Raw genomic sequence first — 13,977 nt, forward strand, 5'->3', positions numbered from 1 at the left:
TATTTTTATTCTCCCTCTTTATTTTAGGGGCTGATCTGACACATCCAACCTGGAAAACAAAAACAACAACACATTTGCCACTCTGACAAGCACATGCCGCTTGCAGCTAATTTTAGAAGAGACAATTGTGCTCTGACTTTTGGACAATAGGATGTATCATTTATGCATTTTCTGCCCGATACTTTGAATCATAAAAATTAGATAATTAAGATATTAAATTAAACTAATCCAGTTACTTCCTCTTCTCCTAGCCTGAAAGTCGCAAGTCCAAATGGGTACAGAAAAATTTCCTCTCCTCTGCTCCTTTCTCAAATCAGACTGTAGAGTAACCATGATGCCTAGTGGGAGTTCTGTAAATCTATGACACTTTTCCAGCTTGCTTCTAGGTGTAAAACTAAGGCACTCTATTTGTGGGCCACAGATTTGCAGGCCTGTAATAAAGTCTACGTAATGCCAGCTCTGTGTATGGATCAACAGTGCTTGTCGGTAAGAACTCTCAGTGGGATCTATTTCCAGGTAAGCTGAACATTAAAAATGAGAATACACCTTTTAATGCTGTTTTTTTTAATTGTAAAAAACCAACTGTTCCCGTATATATGATAGTTACATCTCTTAAGGAAAAACAGAAGTTTTTATAGCAGAAAAATATTTGTTGGTGTTTTTTTTTTAGCAGGAACTTACTTTAAACAATCAGAACTTATCCACAACTAAATCAACATTCTGATCCAACCAGAAATAGATCAAAGTCACCTTTTTGCACTTAAGATTAATGGCAGAATTTAACATGGAAAAGGGTCATCAAATATTTGCAAACAAACTGCAAAATGGTATATATTTGAGTGATACTATTTTTTAAAAAAAAAAACAGAAGAAATCCCAGCAATGATTACATAACAGGCATTAGAGAGTTCCTTTTGCTACTACCTCCACAAAGGTCGATTTCAGAGATATCTCATGATATCCAGTGGGAGGTTCAATCACAATAAAATGCATTTTAAAAAAAGGCTTTTTGAACCACACCATAAATTTATTTCATTGTGAATACTGCATTTTGAGTAGAAATAACTGGGGCGTATTTAAACAGGTTTGGAATGTAAAATTATTGCATACATAGAATGCCTTAATCTATACATTGTTGATGTCTATGTCAATTGGGTGTTAGGAGTACAGTACCTGCATATTTAATTTGCTCTCTCTACAGTAAGTCAGATAAGTCAAATTCCATAATTAATCACAAGAAAGATAAAACTATCAGATGTCAAAATACAATGAAGAGGTGATAAGCAAAATAAACCAAACTATCTAATGAAGATAATTAAATTAATATCTCGGTAGTTGCATCTGTGTATGCTCTGATTTTATTTTGTAATTTTTTTCAGTGTCTATAACCAGTGACACTCTGATCAGTGCTCATGCAAAAACAAGGAGAATTCCCTTTTGTATGTAACATTCCCAGGACGGTGATGCTAACACCGTATAAATGCATTGAACAGCAAATAGCATTTAGAAATGCTTTATAAAACATAAACATAATATATCTGATATTTAATTCTTTCTTTTTTTAACTTAATAGAGTATTTTTGTATCTTTTATAGTTCGCTGTTATCTCTTTGGCCCTGGATAATAGCTGTTTGTGAACCATCTTCTGTGTAAATGAGCATGCTACTTAGTTGTTCAACACTTCCATCACAAGGATTTTGATTAGAATTTATAACTGTGCCAGCCTGCAAAAGTTCTTGAGTTTCCTCTTTCTCTATCACAGTATGTGAATATACTCTAGAGTCATTCTCAATTTCCTGTGGTAATTGTGTTACTATGTAATGAGTTGCACCACTGGCAAAGTTATTGTTAGACTCCTGAACCATCGCTTGAGCAATCTCCTCTGTGACAATGATCTGTGAAATTCCTCCATCTGCTTCAACCAAATCCATGTGTTGACTTTGGATGCTCAGGGTATGGCTGTCAGCCTCTTGCATTATTATTTGAGATCCTTCTCTAGACACCATATGCACAGTTCCTTCCTCATTCAAAATAACCTGAGTGACACCTTCTTTCATCAGTTGATCAGCTGCAGCGGTATCGCATACAGCAAACTGGAGGACTCCTTCAACCATTTTCTTGAAGGCGACTTGAGCATTTTCCTGAGATGAAATTATGGTAGATGGATGCACAACCTCCATGGACTGTTCTTCAATTTCCTGAACACCATGGAACATTTGTGTTTCCTGTGTTATGTTATCCATAGAAATGGCATCTGTTTCTGGATTTGACATTTGCAATACTTCTTTGTGACAAAGCTGTGCTCTATCTAAGAGTTCTGCTCTGTTCTCCACTTCACCAAGTTCTGTTACAGCACAAAGCAAAGCATCTAACGCTGAGGCAGACTCGGGTGGGTGCACCCTTGATGTATCCAGAGACTCTTGTCTCATTATCTGTTGCACCACTGCATTATTTGGGGCTGAAGTCATCCCAATGGAAACAGCATCTTCAAGAGCAGTTTCTCCTACAGAGCCTTCAACGACAACAAGTTGTGTTTTCCCATCTGACAATTGTTCGTTAAGTATTTGTTCTGGAAGTATACTGCTTACATGAGAGCCATTTTGATTTGTAGCTATCAGTTGTCCATCTTCAGTTATATGTACCACCCTTGCCACTTGGCCAGCCATTGCCAAAGTCTGAAGGGTAGCTGCTGCCGTCTCCTCCACCGAGGCATCAATCGTGAAATCACTGTCATATCCCTGAATAATGATCACCTGTTGCACTTGCTCAGTGGGTTGTGGATACCTCCTCATAGCATGAAGCATCTTATCACTGACTGGAGAAATTTCATCCAGAGCTGATGAAGTAAAAGGGCTGGTGGTTTCAACAAATGTAGCTCCTTGGCCTTTCAGTCGACATTCATAAGACTTAGAAACTATACCTAAGAAAAGAAAGAAAGAATATTTTTTTTAAGAAAATGTCAAAGAATAGTTTCACAAAATACGGGTATGAACAATATAAAGATATAAAAATCACAGGTGATATATGGATGCTATTCTTCTTTCAAGAACAGGTTAACTACTGTGATAAATTCTGTATCAATAGTAGAGAAGGGAATGCTCGCATTTGCATGTTCATGTTCATAGGAACTTAAGAATCCCATTTCTTTCTAGCAGTGCCTAGATGTATTTATATACTTTCATTAAATGTTTCACCAACAAATTTGTAAACCCTTTTGAATTTTCAGTATTTCTGCACAAATATGACTTAAAATGTAATCTGTTTTTCACACATGCAATTGGATGAAGATACCTCCATTAAACAAATTAGTCAAAAATGAATTATATTTGTTGATTTATTTATTGAAGGTAATGATCCCAAGCTATAACTGTAAGTATTACATTGTAAGATTCCTGAAGGTTATAAGCTGCAGATCAGAGGTGGGTTCATGCCGGTTCGGCCTAGTTCAGCCGAAACGTTAGTGGAATTCAGGCCTGGGCTGCAGAACCGGCAGTGACCCAGCCTGCCACGTCCCAAAACTGGTTCCCTCGCTGCCGCTTGGCTGCCGCCATTTTGGATTTTAGTGACTGCGCATGCACAGTTCATTGTAAATTGTTCTGTACATGTGCAAAGAACAATTTATATTGAATAGTCACGAGTGTGCAGTGTGCGCCTGGCAGGCTTTGCGTGCAGGTTGCAAACCGGAAGTCACACCGGCAGCAACCCCCCCCCCCTGCTGCAGATGAAATTAGACACCCTGGGATACTAGACTATGTATGTTTTATATATTTCCTTATTGTTTTGTTGTTTTTCTGGTTTTTTAAAAAATACTTTATTATCTTTCTCAGGTGTAAGACTGAAATTGTCAGTCCTAGAAGCAACAAAGTTGAGACCAGAAATGGTGCAGGTGTCCTTCATATCTAAAACTGAGATACAAGCAGCCAGATGCTACATAAGGCTGGTTTAACAATTAAACCCTCGACTTTATTAAACCCTGGATCAGGCCAAAGTACCTGATTCAATAGTATGAAATCTTCATTATTATCACTCCATTTCCTGCAATACAAGCAACAGATCTATCCAAGTCTTATCCTCTGGACTGTTCCACTTCAAGCTCTTAAATTCTGGTTTAGTTTCTGCAGAGATATTTATGGCTATTGCCCAGGGTGAGATTCTAATTGCAATCCTATTAGGGGATTTCAGTTCGCCAGGCTTGAAATATAATTAATTAACACCAACATGATTACCATATTATGAATTTCCCAGACGTGTTCCATAAATGTGGGGAAAACATGGAATCTCTTCAGAGCTTAAATTCTGGTTTTCCAAACCAACAGGTTTCTGAGATTTCCAAACTGGAAACACTGCAGGTTAAAATGCTGCTGCTGAATCAATGTCTGGCTGAACCATAAGGCTAGAGGTTCAGGATAGAAGTATCAAAAGCAGACACAAAACCTGAAGTATGATAGGTAAGAGTAAATGTAGATTTGAAAGGGGCCACTGCAGCTTCATCTTGACCTACAATATTTCCCCTAGATCTGAAGATAAATTAATGAAAAAAAGTACAGTGCTAACCAATTTATTTATAAGTAATGAATTCAATGAGATTTGAACCCTGATAAAGTTGTAGAGAAGATACCTTAAGTTGTGTGAATCTATGCAGCAGACACTAAATTTGAATTTCTAATAGTAAAATCAGTCAATTATTTAATTTGCAATAATACATTTGGGTTAACAATAGCACTGAAAATTGACTACATACTATACAATGTCTGTATTTTTTTTTTTAAATCACTATACATTTTTTGGCCAAGTCAGAATTACCAATAGTAGTTATGAAGGTACATAATGGGCAGTTTATGTATTGTGAAAAAAATCTTAATACAAAGGTGGATTTACACTTTGAAGATGAAGTTTAAATAAGGATCACAAGCTGTTTAGGATTAGCTAGTATAATTAATCTGTAAAAAACCCACAACATATAAACAGTCTGTGCATGTTCTCATATGTTATTTGCTAGATAACACTGATCTCCTCTGCCTTCCTTACCAGCTTCTTTCACTTCAACTTATTGCTGTGGAAGATGTCCGTAGAGCTGTGGACGGGCTAAATCAGAAAATGGTATGCAGTTTATATATCAATGCCACAAAGAGGCCACCATTTGTCTGGAAACAAACTACAGCTGAGGAAGAACTCCCTCAGGATAGGGCTCACATTCGAGGTTCCGTTTGGCTATCACTTAAACTTGAAAAGCTGGTTTGCTATGATTTACTATGGATGTGCAACATTGTCCCTGGAATCACTGTCACAAACTCAGTAGCATAATGCAATAAGAATGAATCTGCTGAATTTAAAATAGAAGATGATGTACAAAGCAGTTACATAAGATTGCTAAATATTGTCAATATAGCAGTCAAGAGCATGTGGCAACTACTTCAAATTATTTGCTCCTCTGAGAGCAGCCTTGTTCCAGTAACTAGCCATAATAATTTAGTAGAGTGCCACAAACTCATGTGACCTTGTATTAGTGTTAAAAACAACCTGGTCAGTAAGCAGAACCTACCTATGTCAGCTTACTGGCTTGTCCAAAGCAAGTAGCCAATTCAATGTGTATGTAAAATGAATCATCTACATTATATCATCCCTAACATTTCATATATATCTCAATACCATTTTTGATGAAATTACTGAACTCATAGATGTATCAGGATTTTAGGTTTTTAAAAAACACTGTTCCAATTTCAGAATATCTCTATGCCAGCTATTAATGTGAAAGACTACAATGCACCCGTTATCAAAACACAATTACATTATACCATCCTAATTTTAGATGGCAAGACAGAAGGGAGCCTTTATGTCATTTAGAGAAAAGTTTTTTTAAAAAAAAATTTAGTGACTGAAATATTTGTCCAAGTAAAACAGCATGATTGATTTGGCACCCACTGATGGATTAAATTCTGGCAAGGAAAAACTGTAGGGAAGAACGAAATGGTTCTTTGTATCATTAACCTTATGCTCTTTCTCTATGGAAATCATATTCAAGATTCTCAGCTTGAAAAAAAAAGAATGGAAGGGAGAACATAACACAAAGAGACAATTAAAAATCAAAACTGATTCATGTTTTGCAGGAGAACAATGTAATTACTTTGTTTCTTGCTTTCGTCGACAAGATGTGGGCTCAGACTTGTAATGATATGGTCTTAAATCAAAACACAATTCTGCTCTAATATTGTCCGTTGGACTAATTCCACAGATAAAGTCTTAAAGAGTGAACAGGCCTGAAGTGAGATTGCATCAGAGCAGAATCAGAACAGAAGAAGATAAAGGAATATGTGTCCCCCCCCCCTTGGTTTCAGAGGTAAGTGCTGCATCTGTGATTTTATGCATGTCCAGTCTTTGCTCAGCAATTGAATGGGAAGTCTCTTGGGGGTTGAGTTATCCTGTAAATTCCTTGCAGCACAGATAATTATGCCATTCTGACTGCTTGCTTAATCTATTTGAATCCAGAGGTGAGTTAGGCCACTTCCTGACCATTAAAGTAAACTACATGGGTAAATACTGCTGTCACTAAAGGGGTGTGATGAAGCTTAACTACACCAACATCTTAACTTCGGCTCAGTGCAACCCAAGCTATTCCATCATAGTTCATAAATGCGATTGCAGGTCCATCTTTTGATTCAGCAATTTAATAACTTCGAGTGCTGTCAGTAGTGCTTTGAAAAATGGATCCTATAAAATGTAACAACCTCAATCAGATTGTAAAAGATTCACCCACGAAAGATTCTCCCATTTTCAACTATAATGAATTAATGTTGAGCTGTGTAGAAGTTCAAGTGTCAGTTAAACTAATGGGAATCTGTAGTGTAGGCTTAAATTTTAACTGGGCCAAAAATTTATTGGGAACATCAAGTTCAATTTTAGTGATCTTCATGGTAAATGTAATATGTGTAGCTGAATGGATTCCCTTTGTTTTGAGAGGAGGGAAGTTAACAGGAAAAAACAATGTAATTCTAGAGATGTTTAAAGAATTTGCTATGGCAAAGCATACTCCCCCCTCCCCCTATTTTCCTACTCATTTTTTTTCTATTAAACATAATTGTATCAAAGCAATCTTGTATTTTAGAAATGCATTTTAAACAAATGCTGATATAAAAGAATGATTTTTTTTTGTTAGACATAACAATAATAAAAGTGAAATGCAAAGATGGCTGTATTTGCTGTTGATCTTCATTACAAAGTATAAATGAACAGAATTACATTTTAAATAGATAAAATGCAACAACGTAAGATTGCTATTTAGGGTTGAAAGATCCTATGGATGTGTTTCATATCTATGGATATCAGGATCACAAAATTGGTTATTTTTAAAATATTCTGTATTTTCAACAGAGCTTTTATTTATCAGTTGGCACTTGGACCAATTATGTAAGAAATGGAAAATATTTTTGGATATTATATCATTATTTGTATACTCTATTCATGTTTACAGGCCACCTTTTCATCAAAACAAGATGAGATATGCTTTATTTAATGTGATTAATGAAGAACACAAGTAAGATTTAGCCCAGCTGTGTTTTTGAAATCAAGAACTGAGTATTTTGCTGTTGTATGTCTATATTATTTTTGTTACAGCCCTAATTTCCCTGCCTCCACCCTCTTAGAATAAATACCTTACTCTTTTGTTAAGCTCACATTTAATTAAAATGTACAGGATTTGTGCAGTGAACTTGAATGAAACAAATAAAACAAGGGCCCCCCTCTCTTGAAGGCATACGTTGTGAATGAAAAATGTCATTACAGTCTAAAATTTTTTGCAGTAAACAGGGCCTACAGAGGGAAGTTTCCTCTGTAATGACATCCATAAAATACACAAATGGCACTTTTAGTACCATCCTGAATATGGCATTTTCTGTGCTCTACACACAATCTAAATGGTTTGATCATAGAGCATAATACTCCATTGGGTTTATAGAACAATCAATGTTCCATAAAATGATGTATTTATCCAATAGTAGGCTCAGCAGTTACTGGTGTATGACATTGTAGGACACTGGCTTTGTACTGTTCAGCAGCACACATGCTGGCTGTAAAACTTATCTAACACTACTTCAACAACTTCATCTCATCTGTGTCAAGTAATTTGTTGAAGCCTCAGCTTGGCTTAAAAAAAAACTTGTAATAAAAATTCATAGAATTTTCAAGAGAACGAAAGCTGATGACAATAGAAAGGTCACATTGTGTCTCCACTAAAGGGGTCAAGGGTTATTTGCAGTTCTAAAACAGAAAGTAGATTTCATGCATCGTGTAGCAGATAAAGATGGCATTAAAAAGACTTGTCTCCAAAAGTAATGCATAACGTATCAGGAAAGTCTGGGTTAACGCAATATTGCATGTAAACCTCCACTTTGGCTTTTCTTTTATACTTTAACAGCCATCCATCTGGGCCAAGTGTACCTTGCTGATCAAGGCAAAATCAAGAAAATGGACTAAAGAACGTTGAGTGATATATGCATATTTTTAACTCTAAGTTTTAATGACCTTTTTTTTCCTATACATGTGTTATTAAGGATTTTATCTACTGGGCACTGCGACATTACTCCTGCTGGTTATTTCCCTATTTTATGTTCACTGTAATTATTACAACTGAATATTTAAGTAACATTACATGAAAGACAATCTTCAGGCAGTATATATCGACCAGCTGAAGTTACAGTGTTCATATTTAGTTTCGATGAAAAGTTTCTCAAAACCCAGTTCCAGTATTCTAGTTACTTTCCCTTTCTCCTTCTCTTTCATCTAGCCTTTGACCAAAAGAAAATCAGGGGACTAAAGCTGGTAGTTTAGAGTTTAGTTTATTGATTAGCCCATGGGCCATATCAAAGTGGAGTCCCAAACACATGGTAGTTGATATGTTGACTACTCCATTGAGGTAATGGGATAGAAACCCTGCCCTGTGGCTGGATGATGAGTGAAAAGAATACCAAAGGAGTGTAGCACTCAATGTGCTATTTAAAAAAAAAATAATTTTCAATTATGCCCATTTTTATGGGAAGTTATTGTAGGAGATGACCAGGTGGACCCTGAGGGTGGGGTCAAACACATCATCAGTTTGGAATCCTTATATTCCCACAAGAGATATAAGTCCAGTCCTCCCCCATAAATTCTGTTGACCCTTATCTAGAGCCAATTAGGTTTGACCATTAGTAGATCAGATTCTTGTGTATAAGTAGAATGAAATAAAGTTCTAGTGCTTTGAAACCACTTACTGAGCATATACTATGCAATGAATAGAAGTAGTTAGAAATTTTATTCCAAAAGTCTTATTGCTAGAACTATTCTCGCTATGCTTCCTCATGCCCACAAATATCTTCCAAAGCAACCTGTATGAAAGTAATCATAATTTTTATCTAACTGTTCATAAAACAAGAGTAGGAATAAGACATCATTTTTATGGCTCTAAAACAAGCTACAATCTGAACTAACTGGGCAGATTCTTTTTGCCCAGAGAGCAAGCATGGAAGTAATAGAATTATGCTAACTTTGCAGAAAGGGATTAATATCATTCTTTTTTGTTTTATTATACCAAGCTAATTAACAGGGCAGCATATTCACATATAAAATGTTTTTAATAATAAAAAGAAGGAAAGGAGTAAAAAGGGGAGGTCTGGAAAATAATATAATCAACAAAACCACTCTAAAAACTGAACCGTGTCAATTAAAAGTCATCCTCCTTGTCCCTTTGTTGAAAAAGCAATTAATTCATCTATTGGCAGACAAGATATATCAACAATTCATTGCTGCAACTCTGTTATAGATTTCCCCTTCCAGTGTCCTTATGATAACTCTTTTAGCCAGCAGGTGTTTATTTCACTCTGAGGAAATTGTGAGAAGAAGTCAAGCAAAACTAGCTGTATTATTTTGCCTGTAATGCAAGTGTGCAGCCACCTGAAGGTTTTTCTGGTGATTCTACAAAGCTATTCCCATGTTATTATTGACTTAGTTGTTTGTTTTACTTATAAGCCACCTCAATTCACAAGCAAATCTAGCCAGTGTACACAATATTACATTATGACTAGTGCGGTTCTTAATCCTGGCACAGCACAATTTGCCCCCTTCAAAGAGACAAGTCATATTAGAAATAGACTTTAAACCAGGGGTGTCCAACTTGGCAACTTTAAGACCTGTGGATTTCAGCTCCCAGAATTGGAGTTGCCATGTTGACTGGGAAATTCTGGGAATTGAAGTCCACAAGTTACTAGGGTTAGACAGCCCTGCTTTAAAGTTCTTGATGGCACTGCTAGTACAACTTCCATTACAACTCAGATATTCTAGCAACCCAAGAACAGGACAGGCACAGTTTTCAAAATGATTTCCCTTGATAACATTAGCAATTGATAAATAACATTGCTTGAGAACAGGTGGGATAGCTATTGCAAATATGCAAAGAGTTCTGTGCTTTAGCTGCCATATGCCTGTGCTCAGAACAGGGAGTGATGGTGATGTCAAAATGGCAGCCGTGATCATGCAATCCCCTTTTTACATGCAACAGACATACAATGCACATAGGAAGAGGCTCGGGAGTTTGATGGCATGGTTGCAGCCATCACCTCAACATTTTTGATAAGGTCAATCAATCAGGAAAACATTTAATAAGACTTCTATCAACTCCTCTACAGTATGTTCTATGCTTACAGATTGAAACTGTATCCATATTATCTTTGCCAGCTATTTTTAAACTTACGTTACTCTGTGAAGAATCACATGCATACACATTGCTACGAAAATAATTTATACTATCAAAAACAATGACAACTAGCAGATAGTTTACAAGATAGTACTGTATTCTCTTGGGTAATTCCACTGAGAATCTGGGGTTTTGTGTTTAACTTGGCTCCTTATGTTTTCTTGTTAGTGCGTTAAAACGATTACTGTCATAACTTGCTAGTCATATCTATGCTTTGTTTATAAATTGAAGCGTAGTACAGTGTACTGTCATTTCGTTCTAGAGCAAATTATAAGAAATAACCATTTATCTTCATTGCAGACACTTTCTTATGTTTGGTAGAAAACAAACCAGTATTCACCAACTGCACAGAGGCACCATTAAAATCAGATTTACAGTAAACAGAACCTGCAGCTGGGGTAAAACACTGTTAGTATTTTAATTATCAGCAAGGCTTTTGGAGGTCTAACATCTGCTCACAGCCAAAAGACAGCAGCTGTTTGTGTACAGATGAAACAATGTGAATTTTTGTCTATAAATATTAAAATATACTGTATGTGATGTATACATTGCCACAGCACTCTTATTAGGACTGTCATGTCTATGGGGCATCTAAAACTCTTTCCTACTTCTAGTAAATTCAGAAAGAGCAGACTCCCGTCACAGGAATTAGAGCCAAAGAGAGCAGAAATTCTTGAATCTGAACATACCTACAGTGGTTATTTAACTATGATAATGCTTAGAATCTAAATCCTTACAAAATATCAGTGGTATGTTCTGATCATTGAACTTCCAAATGACATCAAGGAGAGAACACCTCAGAATAATGGTAAGGGCCAAATCCAATAATTTTTTAAATATTTATAATCTTTATTCTCTTTACAATTCTTAAATATATTTTTGAATGGTTTTAATATCGAGAGAGCACCAAGGACCCCTGATTTCAAGGCTGAGCTACAGATATTATCCTTTATATTCTCCTTCACTTCAACAGAGGCTACATACAGATGTCTTTGAAGGCGACTCGAATGTACAGAAAGTAACAGTCAAGTTGTTGGAAGCGTCCTTGATTTTTCTAAAAAGATACTTGCATTGGGATAGCAATTGTGTTTATGGTGGTAATATTATGTTTTAACTGATTCTGTAAACAGAATCAGAACAGTTTTGATGGAGGTATTCAAATTTCCACAAATAAATGAATATTCCAAAATTCACCATGCATTTGTAAAGCAACTTGAAGAAGCAGATTGATACCTGACTTTATCCTGAAAAATAGCATATGTTTACCGCAATGGCCCGATTCTTAATTTTTGTCAAGAGTATGTTTTGAACTAAGTTGTCCAACAACGCAAGCTTTGGTGCAGTGTTTTGCTCTCCAACAAAGCATTAGGAATAACTGCCAATCAAATGAAAAAAAGATAGCCAATTTGTCACATTTTTTCCCTGCCAATCTATGAAATGTGCTTAAACACATTTCATTAATACTGACATATGCTCAACACTCTTTAGCAATTTATTTCTACTGTGCTCAATGTCTTAGAAATTTTAGCTGGGGATAACAGGGTTTCCAGTTGAACACAACTAAAAACAAATATCTTATCTCAAACAGTTTTTTAAATGTGTTGTCGTTTTCAGTATGCTATTGGGTGTTTAAGTTATTTTGACTTCTCTGTGATGGTTCTCTTCATTCTATTCATGCTTGAACTCCACAAAAAGTGGCTGCAAAAAATTTTCATGGACATATAAGAAGAACTTCTGCCAGCAATTGAGATAAAATATCTAACAATGTTGCTGATTGAAGACACATGGATGCCAAATGATGCTGTTTTCAAAAGCTTCAAAATTAACTCCTTTTAGTAATATGGTGCTCCTAACATTCCTACTGTTATTAAATCTATCCATCCTTTAAAAAATGGATCAAATGCAGAAACAGAGAACGCAGGCAGCATAAATATTCAATCTACTTGATAGGCCACAAGTAAAAGAGTGTTGCTTAGGTTCTATTTGCTAAAGGATATTTTAGGATGGATTTAATTCAGCCTTTAGCTGTAGTTGGTGAAAGGTTTTTTTTTGTGACTGCACTTTTCAGTACATTGTCCATGGATGTATATTCTCTCAATCAAACATCAATATATCAGTGCCCTTCTAGTCCTTTTTATCTCCAGAAACAGTAGCTCTAATGCACAGAAATTTACTCTCTGCTTCTTATATTCATGGATATTAATTAGCACACTGCATCGCATTGTATTGTTTTGCTTTAGGGGGAAAATGTTTTTTCACTATGCTATGAGACTTCCCTATGATTGGGATTGTAATCACATAAACTGAAATCACTTTCTCCCCCATATCCATTTTAACCCTTAAGCATACTTTCTAAAGCAAATTAATACCTAACAAATGATACAATTGATTGAACAAAGCTGATTTTTCATTTCTGTTCAATATAACGGGCAGACGTTATTCAGCAGTATCCAATAGCTTATATATGTACATAAAATGCAAGGCTGCTTGTGATTTCAGACCCCATACTGGACATTCAAACTGCTTTTGGAAGGACAGCATATCCCTTACCCACTAACAGAAACCTTCAAAAAAAAACAACGGAAATCAAAAGTGTTACATGCTGAGAAACGTTTTCCTCATTCTTTATTTTTCTCTTTCCTCTCTACGATTACTTTAAGGTAAAGATGTTGAGGTGGCTTAATATTGCCACCACCATAAATAACACAGTATATGACTGTTCACAAATGCTAAACTTCACTGTGAAATGGAGAAACATCCAGACAGAATTGCAGTTTCCTAATCTTAAACCACAAATTAAGAAATATGACTTTTCTTTTTCAGAAATACTTTTAGAGCAGGAATGTCAAACTCGATTTCATTGAGAGCTGCAGCAGGGTTGAATTTTACCTCGGGGGCTGGGGTGGGTGTGGGTGGGATGGACATGGGTGGGATAGGCATGGCCAACATGACATCACTTGTGTTGGGGGCACTTGTGGTGGCCCAAGTGCTCCGCCAATGAAAATGGGCTCCTGGGCCCCGTTTTCGATCACAATGGCCTCCTGCAGCTCTCTGCCAGCAAAATGGAGCTCGGGGTGTGTGTGTGTTGGCAGAGGGCTGCAGAAGACTATCACGGCCGAAAAAGGAACCTGAAATGGCTGCGTGTGCCCCCCCCCAAACTCTGTTTTCACTGGCAGAGGCACTGTGGGCTAGTCCTTTGCTGTTTCCAGTGCCAAACCCAGTTCGCATTTGACCTCCCTGTTTTAGAGTAACCC

General features: G+C 36.4%; 1 protein-coding gene across 1 annotated transcript in view; it reads right to left on the reverse strand.

Annotated features, from left to right (window-relative positions):
- Positions 1–559: 559 nt before the first annotated feature.
- The window catches only part of ZNF407 (zinc finger protein 407), a 380,727-nt gene continuing 367,309 nt past the window's right edge, over positions 560–13,977 (reverse strand). Inside the window, exon 9 of the mRNA XM_081951166.1 lies at positions 560–2,920. Coding sequence (XP_081807292.1) covers positions 1,590–2,920 — 1,331 coding nt within the window. The 3' untranslated portion in view covers positions 560–1,589. The remainder of the gene's footprint in view (positions 2,921–13,977) is intronic.

The sequence above is a fragment of the Natrix helvetica genome, assembly GCF_964273705.1.
Source record: "Natrix helvetica genome assembly, chromosome: 4".
Lineage (NCBI taxonomy): Eukaryota > Metazoa > Chordata > Lepidosauria > Squamata > Natricidae > Natrix > Natrix helvetica.